General features: G+C 44.6%; 1 protein-coding gene across 2 annotated transcripts; it reads right to left on the reverse strand.

Annotated features, from left to right (window-relative positions):
* LOC130209354 (ubiquitin-conjugating enzyme E2-17 kDa-like) lies at nucleotides 1-18007 on the reverse strand. 2 transcript variants are annotated; one of them, XM_056438941.1, is made up of 8 exons: nucleotides 17682-18007; nucleotides 7904-7967; nucleotides 7797-7828; nucleotides 7412-7489; nucleotides 6981-7086; nucleotides 2371-2464; nucleotides 1778-1829; nucleotides 1-498 (listed from the first exon to the last, which is right to left on the reverse strand). In XM_056438941.1, exons 1-7 carry the CDS (start codon nucleotides 17703-17705, stop codon nucleotides 1781-1783), a joined length of 447 nt encoding a protein of 148 aa, XP_056294916.1. In that variant the 5' UTR covers nucleotides 17706-18007; the 3' UTR covers nucleotides 1-498; nucleotides 1778-1780. The 2 variants fall into 2 exon arrangements, with proteins under 2 accessions (XP_056294916.1, XP_056294917.1); XM_056438942.1 differs by lacking the exon at nucleotides 1778-1829 and having other exon boundaries at nucleotides 17682-18006.
* Nucleotides 18008-18155: the final 148 nt, after the last annotated feature.

An 18155-nucleotide genomic window follows, 5' to 3' on the forward strand; every position in this document is an offset into this window, starting at 1 on the left:
AAACTGCAATTTGTTCAACTTTATTGAGAAAAAAACCCCCATCACAGAGCGATCAGTGGATCAATCGGAGCGATCAGTGATCAGTCGAGTCGTTTCATCTTCAGTGCAAGAGGAGAAGTGACGATGAACTCTGTCGTCTAAAACTAAACAAAAGTCTGTTTGTTGTTGTTTATCATGCATTAAATTATTATTACTTTATCCATGGTTCTCTTCAGTCGCTCCGCCTGTTTATTGTTGTTGTTTTGCGGTTGGCACATTCACAGCTCAGTCCTTATTTTATTTTGAACAAAAAAACAAAAAGATAATCGTGACAATTTAAAAGCTTCTCGGACCCAAAAAACGAAAAGGAAATTATGAACAAATTGCTGCTATTGGCTGAGGGGGGAGGGGGCGTGGCCACAGGAGAAAATCAAACAGTTTATTCCAGCAGTGAGAGGAGGAGGAGCAGGTGGTCACATGGCGTATTTCTGAGTCCAGTCCTGAGCAGTCTTGTTGTACCTGAGGAGGACAAAGGGAGGAGGACAGGTGAGTCCATCAGCTGCTCACCTGGAGGAATGAGACGATGCCATGCTGCGCACACACACACTCTCGTCTTCGAACTAAACTGGAAAAAAACAACTAAAAAGCATTCAACAAACTCACTGAAGGTCAAACACTTTGAATATATTTTGTTCATTTGTAGTTATTAATTGTTAACTAATATTTTGATTCATATTTAAATACATTGACATATTTATTTACTTTTAATCAATATATTTAACTAATATTTTGATTCATATTTAAATTATATATTTATACATATTAATTCACTTTAATCTAATATTTTTATTCATATTTAATATATATTTATACATATCTAACCAATATATTTAAATATATGTATTCATATTTATCTCGTATTTTTCTGATATCCTAAACAGTTTTCTAGGTATTTATTAATATTTCCTCATGTTTTACTCCCATTTTTCAGATATTTTAATCTTGTATTTTTGGGGGTGAAAACAAACAAATATATTAGCAAAAATGAATATTAATATTTTCTGCGACTATAAAGTTTTACTTCACTCAGAAGGAAAATACTTTTGTTTTCATTCCCTCAATATTTATTTAAAAACTTTTGTTTGCAACCAAATAAACGAGAACTTTTCTTTTTGCCGATACTGAAGTGCTTAAATATTATGTCGGAACTTTTTCTCGTATTTATTTTTTTAAATTATGAAGTTTGTGATAAACGTTAAAAAAGGAACAATTATTTCTCGTTATGTTTTCTTTATATTTATATATTAAAATATCTCATCGGTTTTCATGTTTTAGGTTTTTTGTAAATATAAATTCCCGCTGAACGTTTTAAACTGTTTCACATCGTCGTCTCGTCGGTTTATCAGACGCCATAGAACCTCTTCAACTATTATTATAATAATAAAGACAACTCATTGTTAAACACTCGCCTCACCAGGAGCTGCTGCTCTGGGTTTGTGTGGTTGTGACCTCGGAGAATCAAAAGAACCTCTAAACCATCAACGTCACAACAACAACAACAAGGCAGCAGCTCTCGTGTCATGAGGTTGACTGATGTATTATTATAATCCAGAAGGCAACACATGAAGCTCCGCATGCCTCGCAGCAACGTGCTTCAGGAGGACAGCTGAGCAGCTCTGCTCCAATCAGACGACAGCTGAGCAGCTCTGCTCCAATCAGACGACAGCTGAGCAGCTCTGCTCCAATCAGACGACAGCTGAGCAGCTCTGCTCCAATCAGACGACAGCTGAGCTCTTACCGCTCACAGCATGGCATACTTCTCTGTCCACTCCCTGGCTAGTCTGCTATACCTGAGACAGACCAGCTGGTTACGACCTCCACACTACCTCAAACTTTCTACTTCCTGTTGGGCTTCTACTGCCAACAATAGAGTGAAGCTGAACCCCAAAACACTCAGCGATGAAGAAGTAAAGTACTGATTATGAGATCATGCGCTCATCTGGACAGTGAAGATGACGGATGATGGTTTTACGCACCCTATCTAGAGTTAGATGTTTATATGTGAGGTTCTGGGTCAGGGATGTCTATGTGTACAGATTGTAAAGCACTCAGACTAATTTGTAATTTGTGAAAAAGCGCTCTACAAATAAACTGAATTGAAAAAATGTAATTATATATAGACACTTTTTATTTTAGATTATAAAAGTATGTATATATATATATATATCCAAAAAATACTTTAACATTTTTCTAAAGTCAATTATACATATACAAAATTTATAAATATATATATTTTAATTATTGACCTTTTTTTTAGATGTAAAAAACAAAAAGTATAATTATATCTAATAATTGTTGACATGTTCTCAAAGGGTTAACAGGTGAACTCACTTAACAGGATCTGTTTTGTAGATGCGGGCGATCTCTGGCACTAGCGGGTCGTCGGGGTTCGGGTCACATAACAGAGAACAAATGGACAAAAGGACTGCAAACAAAAACAAAAAGGGTCAAATTCATTTCACAACTCAAGTTACACAACGACTCCTGGTCAAAGATAAACTGAGCGACCGCTCGCTCTACACGTTTGATTATTACCCTAAAACATAATAAAAAGTCTACTTCACAAAAATCATCTCAGTTAATAACAAATGTTTGAATTGTATCCTAAAGCTCCAACTATCAGCAAACGGCGCCACCTGGTGGTTGTAATCTGACATTTATTTTGTAACAAACAATAAAGCACAAGAGGATTTTAACATCGAATCAAATCACTTCAATAATGTTGCTGCAGAATATAAATATATATAGAATAAAAAAGTATATATATATAAACTTTTTAAAATAATTTTAAGAAATATATATATATTTATTTTATATACTGCAGAAACTTTACTGAAGTGATTCACTGTTAAAATCCTCTTGTGCTTGATATATAGAATAACACGTTTAAAACATATACAGGACTGTCTCAGAAAATTAGAATATTGTGATAAAGTTCTTTATTTTCTGTAATGCAATTAAAAACACAAAAATGTCATGCATTCTGGATTCATTACAAATCAACTGAAATATTGCAAGCCTTTTATTCTTTTAATATTGCTGATTATGTCTTACAGCTTAAGAAAACTCTAAAATCCTATCTCATAAAATTTGAATATTTCCTCAGACCAAGTAAAAAAAAAGATTTATAACAGCAAAACAAAATCAAACATTTGAAAATGTGTTTCCAGGTGTTTCGAGTTAATTAGACGATTCAAGTGATTTGTTTAATACCCTACTAGTATACTTTTTCATGATATTCTAATATTTAGAGATAGGATATTTGAGTTTTCTTAAGCTGTAAACCATAATCAGCAATATTAAAAGAATAAAAGGCTTGCAATATTTCAGTTGATTTGTAATGAATCCAGAATGCATGACATTTTTGTTTTTTGAATTGCATTACAGAAAATAAAGAACTTTATCACAATATTCTAATTTTCTGAGACAGTCCTGTATATATATATTTTTATATTTGATTAAAATGTACATAAAGAATTATAACAAAAAATAATTAAATGTATTTATATATATATCAGCAAACAGCTCTACCTGGTGGTTATAATCTCACATTTATTTATTAATAAACAATAAAGCACGAGAGGATATTTTAACAAATCAATTCAGTAAAGTTGCTGCAGGATATCAAATCTATATAGAATGAAAAAGTATATATATATATATATTATTGTCTTTTTTTGCACTTTTCCTCTCTTTTTCTTTTTCTTTTCTTTCACGTTTGTCTTAGTTACGGTCGGACACTGGACCATAACTACTTTTTTCGATACTTCTACTGTGGCTTTTGTTCACTTTGTCGTGAGTATCGGTGAGCCACAGCAAAACAATGACTGGGACCGTCGTCTACTCGCGTGCTCAGCTGATCGCGCTGTGCAGGCCGAAGCTTCTGCCTGGAGACAGACCTGTGATCCCGCTGGAGCTACGGAGGAGGGCTCGCGGTTGCAGATCGGGTGTCAAGCGGAGGGCTAAAACGAGGAGATACAAACCCTCGGTACCGTCGATCATAACGGGGAACGTGAGGTCTTTGGCGAATAAGACGGATGAGCTCGGCGCTGGTAATGACTGAGAGGATCTTCCGTGAGAGCAGTCTCTTGTGCTTCACTGAGGCGTGGCTACGCGGACTATCCGGATCACAGCGCGTCTTTGCCCGGCTTCAGGACTGTTCGGGCTGACAGAGACGCTACACAGAGCGGTAAGAAGAGGGGGGGCGGGATCGCTGTTTATGTGAATGAACGGTGGTGCCATCCGGACCATGTGTGCGTGAAGGAGCGCTTCTGTAGCCGAACATTGAACTGTTGGCCGTGGGGATGCGCCCGTACTATTTGCCGAGAGAGTTCACGTCCGCCATTGTGGTTGTCGTGTACGTGCCGCCATCAGCTGGCGCTGAGGAAGCTGTGGACACCATCCACTCCACTGTGTCTGCTCTGCTGAATCATCAGCCTGGAGCATTCATGGCTATCACTGGTGACTTTAACCACACCACATTGGAAAAAGCTCTGCCAACCTTCCATCAATACATAGACTGCCCAACAAGGAACAATAAAACTCTGGACTTGCTGTATGCTAATACTAAGGACGCATACAGCGCCACTGCCCTTCCCCCCCTCGGCAGGTCTGATCATGACCTGGTCCGGCTGACACCAGGTCTGTTCCTCTGGTGAAGAGGCTGCCGGTGACCACCAGGACTGTGAGGAGGTGGTCTCTGGAGGCTAACGACGCTCTACAGGACTGCTTCGAGTCAACGGACTGGGATGTGCTGTGTGGACCGCATGGGGAGGACATCAACAGTATGACCGACTGCATCACGGAATACATCAAGTTCTGTGAACACACCACCATCCCATCACGGACTGTGCTGCTTCCCCAACAACAAGCCCTGGATCACCAGGGACCTGAAGGCGCTTCTTAACATGAAGAAAGCTGCTTTCAGGTCTGGAGACAGGGATGAGCTGAGGAGAGCCCAGCGCAACCTAAAGGTGAAGCTCAGGGAGGGCAAGGACTCCTACAGGAGGAAGCTGGAGGCCAAACTCCAGCTGAACAACACAAGGAGGTGTGGTCTGGCATGAAGCAGATAACTGGCTTCAAGGTGGGAGGAGACAGCCAGGGGCTCCTGGAGAGGGCCAACGAGCTGAACTGTTTCTTCAACAGGTCCAGTTCACAGCCCCCCCCCCCCCCCCCGTCTACTCCACACATCACACCTCCCAAACACCTCCTCCTCCCCCTCTGTCCCCCCTGTTGAGCTGCACATCCACCGAGCCCTCAACATCAATGGGCTCCTCCACCCCCCCCCCCCTCTCTGTGACGACTGACCAGGTGAGAAGACAGCTGGAGAAACTACACCAGCGCAGAGCTGAAGGTCCTGATGGCATCAGCCCCAGGGTCCTAAAGACCTGCGCCACCCAGCTGTCTGGTGTCCTGCAGCGCCTCTTCAACCTCAGCCTGAGGCTGGGGAAGTCCCGTGCTGTGGAAGGCGTCGTGCCTGGTCCCTGTCCCAAAGAAGTCAACACCATCTGGCCTCAACGACTACCGACCGGTCGCCCTCACCTCCCATGTGATGAAGGTGCTGGAGAGGCTGGTCTTGGCCCACCTCCGGCCCCAGGTGAAATCATCGTTGGACCCTCTGCAATTTGCTTACCAGCCTCATGTGGGAGTGGACGGCGCCATCATCTACCTGCTGCAACGAGCTCAGTCGCACCTGGATGGAACCGGTGTCTCTGTGAGAGTCACTTTCTTTGACTTCTCCAGTGCATTTAACACCATCCAGCCACTGCTGCTGAGTGAGAAGCTGCGGTGGCAGTGTGGACGCGTCCACCATCTCCTGGATCACTGAGGACCTCACAGGCAGACCTCAGTTTGTCGGAATGGGTCGTGTGCTGTCTGGAGCGGTGGTCAGTGATGATGGAGCCCCACAGGGAACTGTTCTGTCTCCTTCCTCTTCACCCTGTACACCAGTGACTTCCAGTACAACACGGAGTCATGCCATCTGCAGAAGTACTCTGATGATTCTGCAGTGGTCGGGTGTATTAGGGATGGACGGGAGGAGGAGTACAGGGCAGTGGTGAGTGACTTTGTAAAGTGGGCCGATGAGAACCACCTGCGGCTGAGCGTGGCCAAGACCAGAGAGATGGTGGTGGACTTCAGGAGGAAGGCGACAGCTCCTACACCTCTGAGTGTCCTGGGAGTGGACGTGGACATGGTGGAGGAGTACAAGTACCTGGGCGTCTCCATCGACAGCCGACTGAACTGGAAGGCCAACATCAACGCTGTGTACAAGAAGGGGATGAGTCGACTCTTTTTCCTGAGAAAGCTTCGATCCTTCAACGTGTGCAGCAAGATGCTGGAGTTGTTCTACCAGTCGGTTGTGGCCAGTGTGCTGCTCTTTGCCATTGTCTGCTGGGGGAGCAGCATCGGAGCCGGTGACACCAGCCGTCTTAACAAACTGGTTAGGAAGGCTGGCTCCATCATCGGCTGCCAGCTGGAGCACCTGGAACAGGTGGTGGAGAGGAGGTCGTTGAAGAAACTGGTGTCCATATTGGACAACCCGGACCACCCTCTCCACCACCTCCTACAGGGACAGAGGAGTACTTTCTCCAGACGTCTCCTCACGCTCCGCTGCCACAAGGAGAGATACAGGAGAACATTCCTGCCGACGGCTATGAGGCTCTACAACAGTTCACCTCTTGCCAGATCACCCTAACCCTTCTTATATTTTGTGTTTTGTTTTTTTATTCTTGTGTGTTGCTGCTACTGACTCGACAAATTTCCCCTTGGGGATTAATAAAGTATATATCTATCTATCTATCTATCTATATATAAATTAATGTAATTAAAAAATATATATATATATTTTAAAAAACATTTGTTTTCAGATTGAAAGTGGGAACATTGGTAGAACTTGTTCCCCGGTGGTTATACAACTTAATGCAGAGTGAACGGCCTCTTACCTTTAGAGATAGTTAATGCAGGAGACCACTGTGATCTCAATATATCCAGGCAGATGCTGCCATTACTGTTAATATTTGGGTGATAAATTCTTGTTGTGAAGGCGACCTGAAGGAAAAAGAGAAACACAGAAGAGTGTTTAACACTCGGCGCCATTTAAAAACAATCTTCACATTGATCAAAAAGTACACACAAAAAACTACATTTTAAAGATGAATAGTTGTTGATGCAACACCAAGTCTCTCCTGGACTAGATTCTACTGACAGAACCCGAGGCCTTTAGGACTCGATGGGTCCGAGTGGGGAAGCTGAGCTCTAGAGGACATTCTAGATATTTTCTACATTTGGCGACTGGTCTTGTGACGTCTGTTTATTGAAAGGTGTATGAAGCCTCTCGTTAAAGACGTGAGGGGAAGAGGAGCGGCCGACTGACCTTCGGTGGTTTGAAGGGATAATCTGTGGGGAAATGAATAGTCAGGAAAAATACTCCACCCTGATAGGGGCTGTCGGGCTGCAGCAGAGAACAGAGAACACGGGTTGGACAGGTTAGTCACACACACACACACTTTCAGAATCGGTTTAGAAAAGTACTACAAACACATCAAATACATCCGTTTAAAGTTTATTTATTCTCTACCACAAGTAAACATATCAGCTATATTATAATTAATTCAGTATTTTACAACGTGGCCTCCGATCGTTTCCATGTTCAGATTATTTTCAGTTCTTTTAGATATAGAGGAGCAGCAGCTCATGAAAAGGTAACTTCTTTGAGCTCCAGGTAAGGTGTGACATCATAGGTGCAGGTGGATACTCACAGGCCCCATAATAGTTGCTTGCCAGTGAAACACTGAGGACACAGAGCAGAGCGTGAGTCAGACCAGCAGACAGAGGAACCTGCTGCTGTTGTTTCTGTGGTTCTTACTGTCTTCCCCGACGGGTCCGGCGGAGCACTGAGCCGGAGGATCTCTGGACAGATCGGTGAGCTCCTGGAACACGAGGAGAAGAAGAAGAGCCGGCGTTAGAGTCGGGAACACGACGACGTCTCGGTGGCTGGGATGAACCGTGATCGCGAGTCTCCCAGGAACACGCGGCGCTCAGGAAGTCTGCTCGTGTTCTGCTGGACCAGCAGCTCTGGAGGTTCCTCCAGCTCACGGTTTAAGACTCAAAACTAGGGCTGCAACAACTAATCGATAAAAATAGATTCTTAAAATAGTTGGCAACGAATTTCATTATCGATTCGTTGTGTCTCGCAATTATTTCGGCGCTCAATAAGTCACGGAGTATAAACAAAGTTGAGTTGCGCGTACGCTCTGATCGCTCTTTTAATGAAGTATCGATACTAAAAATATGCTAAATCACATCGTGTTTAACGTACGGTACTTTGTTAGCATCGCTACACCGTGCAGCGTGACAGCAGCAGATGTCGCGGACTAACATTCAAGCTAACCTAACTTCCCAAACGCTGTGGACATCTGAACGCTGATTGGCCGAGACACGACACGTCCCATCAAAGATGTTCTATTGCGAAGAGCACCACTTCACATTTTTCTCCGCGTCTCACTGCAATCTCAACGGCAGCGGGCCAGGTGAACACAATAATAAATGGGAACGCGTCTCTGATATTGTTCAGGGGGCGGGGCCACATGGGGACCACTGCTCAGGAGAGGAGAGCTGTCTGTTTGTGACGGTTCATCACCATGGTGACCAGTGAACAGGTTCATCACCATGTTGACCAGTGAACAGGTTCATCACCATGGTGACCAGTGAACAGGTTCATACACATGCTGACCAGTGAACAGGGTTCATCACCATGGTGACCAGTGAACAGGTTCATCACCATGGTGACCAGTGAACAGGTTCATCACCATGGTGACCAGTGAACAGGTTCATCACCATGGTGACCAGTGAACAGGTTCATACACATGCTGACCAGTGAACAGGTTCATCACCATGGTGACCAGTGAACAGGTTCATCACCATGGTGACCAGTGAACAGGGTTCATCACCATGGTGACCAGTGAACAGGTTCATCACCATGGTGACCAGTGGGTCTCCAGGACCTTTCCATGACTTTAAACCAAATTTCCATGATTAAACATTTTGTGAAAACTCTGTCTATACGTGACAAAGTGAGAAGATGTAGTATTTAAACTAACATTGAGAATTCCAAAGCATACCGTATATATACCGTGTAAATTAACATTTGAATGAAACAAATTTTCATTACTTTCCCAAATATTTTGGGATTTTATTTTTTTCCAATTACTTTTCTAGGCCTGCTAATAAGCATTTAAAAATTCCATGACTTTTCCAGGTTTTCCATGACCGTACGGACCCCGTTTTGAATGAAGGGTTGAAAATTAAAGTTTTTGTTTTTTTAATCCGATTAATCGATTAGATAATCAACCGATTATCAAAATAATCGTTAGTTGCAGCCCGACTCAAAACCAACAGGACTCAGAACATTAAGATAATAAACTCACTCATCCTAAAAGGAAACGCTGCAAAGGTTGGAGTGATTATGAGGAAGAGACCAGTCGAGACCAGAGACCAGTACAGAGACCAGTAGAGACCAGACCAGTACAGAGACCAGAGACCAGTTCCTTCTTCAGAGGTCTCTCCATGATGAAGTCGACCATGTTGGCTCCAGGAGGGATGAATTCATCTGAAGCTCGTTTCCGTTCCCAGACGTTTAATCCGAGTCCCTCTAACAACCAGGAGCTCCAGGCTCACCTGTGATCACCTGAGAGGTGAGAACACAGGAACTCGTCGTCTCTGATCCTCGTGAGCGTGAGTTTGTTTTAATGGAGGCTTTAGAAACACTGAACCAGTGTGAGGCGTGTTTGTGGTAATCTCTCCAGAATAGCCGATGGCTGACTGGAGATCAGTTGATAACCAGACGAGCTCCTGCATCCAGACGCTCCTCCTGCTTAGCCACTGATTTACACATTCAATGGTGATTGCCACAGAGCGCTGGGCTCCTCCAGGCGGCGTGGAGACGGAGCAGAACCAACGCCGAGCAGACGAGTATTTATACACCGGAGAGTCGGATCAGGATACATCGTGTGGGGGGGGCTGCTTATAGGATGGGGGGGTATTTCAGGCCTGCAGGTCCGCCTGAAGCCAGACTGGCTGTGTGTGCGTTGGTATGTGACTTACAGACACACACACACACATGCACACACAGAAAGACACACATACAGATACACACACACACAGAAAGACACACACATACAGACACACAAACACACACACACACACAGAAAGACAGACAGAAAGACAGACACACACACAGAGAGACAGACAGGCAGCTGTGACAGAAGCAGCTGTAAGACGCGTTAAAAACAGACTTTTTTTAAATTAAGTTTTTTATAAATATGTCACTAGTTCACTTGAATACGCGCTCTAAATCTTCTGATCCACTTTAATATTTCGGAGTTTCTTTTCATGGCATTTTAATACGAGCAACATTAAAATGTACACTTAAATAAAAACATGATTCTATCCGCTGAACAACTCTTTGACTCCAGACCAATCTGTCTTCTGTTTGTCGAGTTATCAGAAACGTTCTGGAAGCTCGAGATCGTTTACAGCTGGAGTAATGAACCTTTCACTCTTGAGTTGACTCACACGCTTCATGTCATCTGGGTCTCAGACCAGGTGACGAGAGCCGGGGGAACAGCAACGATGTGTTTCTGCTCTGCACAGAAAGACTTCATGCAGCAGAACTTTGAGTTGTGACTGTTTTTTATTTTAAACACAAACAATCAAACTTTTGGTTTCGGTTCGCTGAGCAAACCCAACGAGAAGCTGAGAGCCTCCTCAACGGCTCGAGAGTCAGAAGCTACAGACGCAACAGACATGTCAGTTTAGGCCGCAGCGTCTCAACTATTAACTCACAATCTGATCATCTCTCAAGAAGATCTAAAAACATTTTCAAAATGTGTCCTCCTGACCAACACAGAAACATTAATATATAAAGATAGACAACAGATATTAGTTCATTTAAATCCTCACATTGGAGCAGCTGGAACGAGTCAATGTTGAGCAAAAGTTGGAAAAAGTTTTATTTTTTCCAATCGACTAATTGTTTAATTTACTTTGTCGTGTTTTAAGGAAAACAAGAAAACCAAATTATATTGACACGAGACATTGTTCATGAAAATGATTGTATTATTATTATTATCATCGTGTTCTCTGCTGCGTCGAGAAGACGTTCAGGTCTCAGTGGTGATCGTTTCCCTTTTCACTCAGAAACAGAAATCTACTTTCCTAAACGTGTGTTTAGTGTTTATCTAACGCCGTTTGTTACCCGCCGTTATCTAACGTTAACTCCGCTATCTAACGTTACCTCCGCTATCTAACGTTAACTCCGCTATCTAACGTTACCTCCGTTATCTAACGTTACCTCCGCTATCTAACGTTACCTCCACTATCTAACGTTACCGCCGTTATCTAACGTTACCTCCGCTATCTAACGTTACCTCCGCTATCTAACGTTACCTCCGCTATCTAACGTTACCTCCGCTATCAGAATCAGAATCAGAATCAGAAACAGGTTTATTGCCAAAGAATGAATGTTTTCACAAACAAACGAGGAATTTTTTTTGGTGGAAGGTGCAACATTTGGACATGACAAACAACAATCAACGCAAGGAGGGAGGAGGAGTGGGAGGAAGAAGAGGAAGGAGCGGGAAGAAGGAGGAGAGAGGAAGGTGGAAGAAGAGGTGGTAGTCCTGGGGGTGACAGTCAGTCAGTCCCGGGGTCCATTGATGAGCCCGACCGCCGTCGGGAAAAAGCTATTGGTGTGGCGGGAGGTCGTGGCCATGATGGACCGCAGCCTCCTCCCAGGGGAGGGACTCGAACAGGAGTGTCCAGGGTGGGAGGGTCGGCGACAATCTTTCTGGCCCGCTTCAGTGACCTGGAAGTGAACAGGACCTGGAGGGAAGGCAGATTGCAGCCGATAACCCTCTCGGCCGAGCGGATGATGCTCTGCAGCCTGCGCTTGTCTTTGGCTGTGGCTGCAGGGTGCCAGGCGGTGATGGAGGAGCAGATGATGGACTCAACGATGGCCGTGTAGAACTGTACCATCATCTTCCCTGGCAGGTTGAATTTCCTCAGCTGCCTCAGGAAGAACATCCTCTGCTGGGCCTTCTTGGTGATGGAGCGGATGTTCAGCTCCCACTTGAGGTCCTGGGAGATGATGGAGCCCAGGAAGCGGTAGGACTCCACAGCGTCGGGGGAGACACACAGGATGAGAGGGCGGGTGGGGCTGCATTCCTCCTGAAATCCACAACCATCTCCACTGTCTTCAGAGCGTTGAGCTCCAGGTTGTTCTGGCTGCACCAGGTCACCAGGTGGTCAGTCTCCCACCTGTAGGCGGTCTCGTCCCCGCCAGAGATGAGTCCAATGAGGGTGGTGTCATCCGCGAACTTTAGGAGCTTGACGGACTGGTGACTGGAGGTGCAGCTGTTGGTGTACAGGAGAACAGCAGAGGGAGAGAACACACCCGTGGGCCGAACCCGTGCTGGTGGTCCGGGAGCCTGAGACGTGTTTCCCCAGCCTCACGTGCTGCTTCCTGTCGGTCAGGAAGTCTGTGATCCACCTGCAGGTGGAGTCGGGCACGTGCAGCTGGGAGAGCTTGTCCTGCAACAGGGACGGATGATGGAATTGAAGGCAGAGCTGAAGTCCACAAACAGGATCCTGGCGTAGGTTCCTCGGGAGTCCAGATGCTGGAGGATGTAGTGAAGGGCCATGTTGACTGCATCGTCTGCAGACCTGTTGGCTCTGTAGGCGAACTGCAGGGGGTCCAGGAGTGGGTCGGTGATGGTCTTGAGGTGTGACAGGACCAAGCGTTCAAAGGACTTCATGACCACAGAGGTCATGGCGACGGGCCTGTAGTCATTGAGTCCTGTGATCTTGGGTTTTGGGGACGGGATGATGGTGGAGGCCTTGAAGCAGGCTGGAACGTGGCATGTCTCCAGGGAGGTGTTGAAGATGTCGGTGAACACCGGAGACAGCTGGTCCGCACAGTGCTTCAGGGTGGAGGGGGAGACGGAGTCCGGGCCCGCTGCTTTGCGGGGTTCTGCTTTTAAACAGCCTGTTGACGGCTCTCTCCAGGATGACGAGGCGTCGCTGAGTTGATGGAGAGTACTCCAGAAATGTGAGCAACTGATGGGCTGGGGAGGGTGGGCTGATGGTCTGTGGCTTGTTGGTGGGGCTGTGGGGATGGTCTCAGGACTGCTCCATTGTCTTTCAAAGCGGCAGTAGAACTCATTTAGCTCGTCTGCCAGAAGCACATTGTTCATGGAGTGGGGTGATTTGGGCTTGTAGTTGGTGATCTGCCTGAGCCCTCTCCAGACAGAAGCAGAGTCGTTTGCTGAGAGCTGCTGTTGCAGTTTCTCAGAGTACAGTCGTATAGCATCTCTCACCGCCTTGCTAAACCTGTATTTGGACTCTGTGTACAGGTCCTTGTCCCCACTCCTGAATGCCTGGTCCTTCTGCAGTCTTAGCTTCCTGAGCTCCGCTGTGAACCAGGGTTTGTCGTTGTTATAACTCACCCTGGAGCTGGATGGAATACAGCTGTCCTCACAGAAGCTGATGTAGGAAGTTACAGCCTCTGTGTACTCATCCAGGCTGTTGGTAGCAGTCCTGAAGACATCCCAGTCAGTACAGTCAAAGGCCCGTAGATCCTCCAGAGCCTCACTGGTCCACTTCTTGAACTTCCTCACCACAGGTTTGCAGAGCTTTAGTCTCTGCCTGTATGAGGGAATCAGATGAACCATGACGTGGTCAGAGTTTCCCAGTGCAGCTCGAGGAACGGCGTGATAGGCCCTGCTGATTGTTGTGTAGCAGTGGTCCAGAATGCTCTTCTCTCTGGTAGGGCATTTAATTAACTGTCTATATTTAGGAGTTCGTGGCTGAGGTTTCCTTTGTTAAAATCCCGAGTACAATAACTAAAGAGTCCGGGAAGGTCCGCCCACACGCCGTATCTGTTCAGCGAGTGTCTGTTGTGCCTCGTTCACGTCCCCTCGCGGCATGTAAACTCCGCCAGGATGAATGAAGCGAACTCACGTGGGAGTAGAAGGGTTTGCAGTGGATGATAAAGATTCCAGGTCCGGCGAACAGTGCTGTAGAATCACCGTTACGTCGTTGCACCAGCCGTTGTTGAGGTAAAAGCAGATTCCTCCACCCTTTTTTTTACCGGAGAGCTCCGAGACCCGGTCCGCTCGGAACAGCTGGAAGCCAGCGAGCTGGAGCGCAGAATCTGGTATCGAGCCACTAAGCCATGATTCCGTGAAACACATAACGGAGGATGAGGAGAAGTCTCTGTCTCTCCCCACCAGCAGCTGGAGTTCGTCCAGTTTGTTGCACAGTGAGCGGACGTTGGAGAGAAATATGCCCGGCAGCGCTGTACGAGATCCCCGTTTCCGTAGCCGAACAAGCGCTCCCGAACGTTTCCCTCTCCGCCGGCGTTTCACCACGTGGCGAAGGTGAGCACACCTTTTACAAAAATGTCCAGTAACTCCACAGAAGTTAAAAACGTTGGAAGTAAATCCGCTGGAGTTGTTCCCCTGATGTTCAAGAGCTCTTCTCTGGTGAAAGAGCTCTGGGAATCCCAGCAGAAAACAGTATTTAAAACGAAAACAATAAAAAACATCGCGCACCAACACACCGAGGCGACCTTTCGCGGCGCCATCAGATATCTAACGTTACCTCCGCTATCTCACGTTACCTCCGCTATCTCACGTTACCTCCGCTATCTCACGTTACCTCCGCTATCTCACGTTACCTCCGCTATCTCACGTTACCGCCGCTATCTAACGTTACCGCCGTTATCTCACGTTACCGCCGTTATCTCACGTTACCTCCGTTATCTAACGTTACCGCCGCTATCTCACGTTACCGCCGTTATCTCACGTTACCTCCGTTATCTCACGTTACCTCCGTTATCTCACGTTACCGCCGCTATCTAACGTTACCGCCGCTATCTCACGTTACCGCCGTTATCTCACGTTACCTCCGCTATCTAACGTTACCTCCGCTATCTAACGTTAACTCCGCTATCTAACGTTACCTCCGCTATCTAACGTTACCTCCGTTATCTAACGTTACCTCCGTTATCTAACGTTACCGCCGTTATCTAACGTTACCTCCGCTATCTAACGTTACCTCCGCTATCTCACGTTACCGCCGTTATCTCACGTTACCTCCGTTATCTCACGTTACCTCCGTTATCTCACGTTACCTCCGTTATCTCACGTTACCGCCGTTATCTCACGTTACCTCCGCTATCTCACGTTACCTCCGCTATCTCACGTTACCGCCGCTATCTAACGTTACCGCCGCTATCTAACGTTACCGCCGTTATCTCACGTTACCTCCGTTATCTCACGTTACCGCCGTTATCTCACGTTACCTCCGTTATCTCACGTTACCTCCGTTATCTCACGTTACCGCCGTTATCTCACGTTACCGCCGTTATCTAACGTTACCTCCGTTATCTCACGTTACCGCCGTTATCTAACGTTACCTCCGTTATCTCACGTTACCGCCGTTATCTAACGCTACCGCCGTTATCTCACGTTACCTCCGTTATCTAACGTTACCTCCGTTATCTAACGTTACCTCCGTTATCTCACGTTACCTCCGTTATCTCACGTTACCTCCGTTATCTAACGTTACCTCCGTTATCTAACGTTACCTCCGTTATCTAACGTTACCTCCGTTATCTAACGTTACCTCCGTTATCTAACGTTACCTCCGTTATCTAACGTTACCTCCGTTATCTAACGTTACCTCCGTTATCTAACGTTACGCCGTTATCTAATGTTCCGCCGTTATCTAATGTTACCGCCGTTATCTAATGTTACCGCCGTGCTCTCAAACCGCCGACAAAGTGTGAAATACAAAGATGGAATTTGGGGCAATGATTCAAATATGATTATTTATTATCTTTCAATGGAATTGTCTGGTGATGAAATCAGAAGGGAAATATCTTGAAACAAAAATCGGATAAATCGATAAACAAAATCAGAAAAAAGCATACCAACATACAGCACACTTTACTCCAATTAACACATGTGAATATAAGGAAATATTTATATGTTTTACCTGTAATTTCACTTTAAACTATTGAAACTTCTTAACTGATCATTTTTGTATTAGTTTGATTAACATTAATCTTTATTGATGTGGTTATTTCACACTCATTATATTGTGATATCTATCGTTAAGAGATATAACATGTCATATATTATAGTCAAATATGTTGTCCATAAGTATATATCTATGAAAATAAACATTAGTGATATTATAACAAACTATTGTGGCTTTTGAGTTAAATATAACATTTATTCACCCATCTCAACTTCTCCCTGTAAAACCTCTTATAAAATTAAGATGTACTTATTTTAATAATAACTTTTCCTAAAAACTCAGATTACATCAGGGTATAAGGAGGACTTGTAAGACACGGCTAAATAATTAATACATAATATTGAAATCATAAGACTACAGATATACAGTAGTATATTATATGTACTTAATATTTCAATACAAAACATTTATTGGGAGGAGAACAGAATATTTCTTTAAAGAACTATGAGGAAATGAATAATACAGTATATTGTTCTGGTAATATTGAAGGACATGATACAACTATATAATTTAAATAAACAATGACGTTTCACTTTTTGTTCAGTACAATTATAAGTAAAGGGCACAGGTTTTAAATAATTAAGCAATAATAGGTTTGAGGTGCTAAGTAAAATCAAATGACTACAAAAATGCAGCTGTGTTTTTTAAATATTATTTGTTAATTGTTTTTTTTTTTAAAGCAGTAATATTTCTTGAATTAAGGAGGAAAATACAAAATATGTTGGTAATATTAAAGACAGTCATTAAATCACATAATACCACTAATTATATATATATAGAAAATTACATTTAAATAAATAATGGCTGAATTTCTTTAATATTTCAACCGGGGGAAAAAATTGGAGGAAAAAGCAGTAATATTTCTTAAATTAATTATTATGAGGACAATAATAGTATTTTAATCACATAACAAGGATTTATTGTCATTATACCACGATAATATTGTATTGTATTGATGTTTATGAAAATAATCAAATTAATGACTTTTATTACTTTTCCTGAAGTAAAACTATAAATACGAGGCTCGAGCTTTAAACGCTATGTTTAAAAAAAATGCGGTATGCATTAGTGTCCCTTAAATCCCGTTAAATATATAATTAGAGTATTTCTTCCACCGACAACCGACCGAAACTGAAACCCGACAACCGAAAGACGAACGTGGTCAAAATAAAAGATGGTGTCAGTGAAAATGACTGTACAGTTATTTTAATGGGACGGACAGTTTGAGGCCCGGAGCCGAAGCCAAACACCGGGCTGGGGGTCGTTTCATTAAAGAAAGAACAAATACAACACATTCGTATAACCAGATATATAAATAGGTGATTCCAAGAAGAGAAACGGAGAAACGACGCGAGCTGAAAGAGAAGGAGCAGCAGTTTGAAAAAGCCAACCGTCGTGTCATCGGCAGCCGCTAAGTGAGGCTAGTTAGCTCTGCGAGCTAACGGCGGCTCGCGAGACGGCGGTTGGAGGGAGCCAGAAAACGTCAAATCGGTCGTAATTACACGAAGGAAGAGAAGGAAAGCAAAGAAGAAGTCCGTTACCTTCGTGATCCGTTTTAACGCCATTGTGTCTGCGTTAAGGGGCTGGCTGTCGAGGCGGAGGAGGTGGAGCAGGAGGCCAGCTAGGTGGCGCTAACTAGCATCTAGGACGTCGCTAGCCGTTGTAGTCTGTAGCTATAGCGATATGCGACGAACTCAGGACTACAACTGGGCTTGCTGCTGCTGCTGTTGTTGTTGTTATTGGTGTTGCTCAAACGGACTTTCACAGCTCGGGTCTCGGAGAGCAGACTCTCCAGCAACACGTCAGGCCCGACGTTCAGGCCGACACTCGAATAAAGGACCGACCGCAGCGGCTCAAGATGTCTTCCGTTGCACACAGAGAGCAGCTGTCAGAGGACCGGGAGCAGGAGGTCTCACTCTGACGCGGTTTACAGGCACCGGGAAAAAACGACGCCCAAAAACATGGTGGCAGGAAAAGCACAAGTTGTATTGATTGATGTATGTATTATTATGATA

This window comes from Pseudoliparis swirei, chromosome 19 (assembly GCF_029220125.1).
Source record: "Pseudoliparis swirei isolate HS2019 ecotype Mariana Trench chromosome 19, NWPU_hadal_v1, whole genome shotgun sequence".
In the NCBI taxonomy this organism is placed as follows: domain Eukaryota; kingdom Metazoa; phylum Chordata; class Actinopteri; order Perciformes; family Liparidae; genus Pseudoliparis; species Pseudoliparis swirei.

Bases quoted from the DNA above. Each gene is read 5' to 3' on its own strand.
- LOC130209354 (XM_056438941.1), bottom strand. From the start codon at position 17,705: ATGGCGTTAAAACGGATCACGAAG. The intron at 7,968-17,681 runs GTAACGGACTTC...CTCGTGTTCCAG, and splicing joins CGTTAAAACGGATCACGAAG to GAGCTCACCGATCTGTCCAG. The intron at 7,490-7,796 runs GTGAGTATCCAC...TCTCTGCTGCAG, and splicing joins AAGCAACTATTATGGGGCCT to CCCGACAGCCCCTATCAGGG.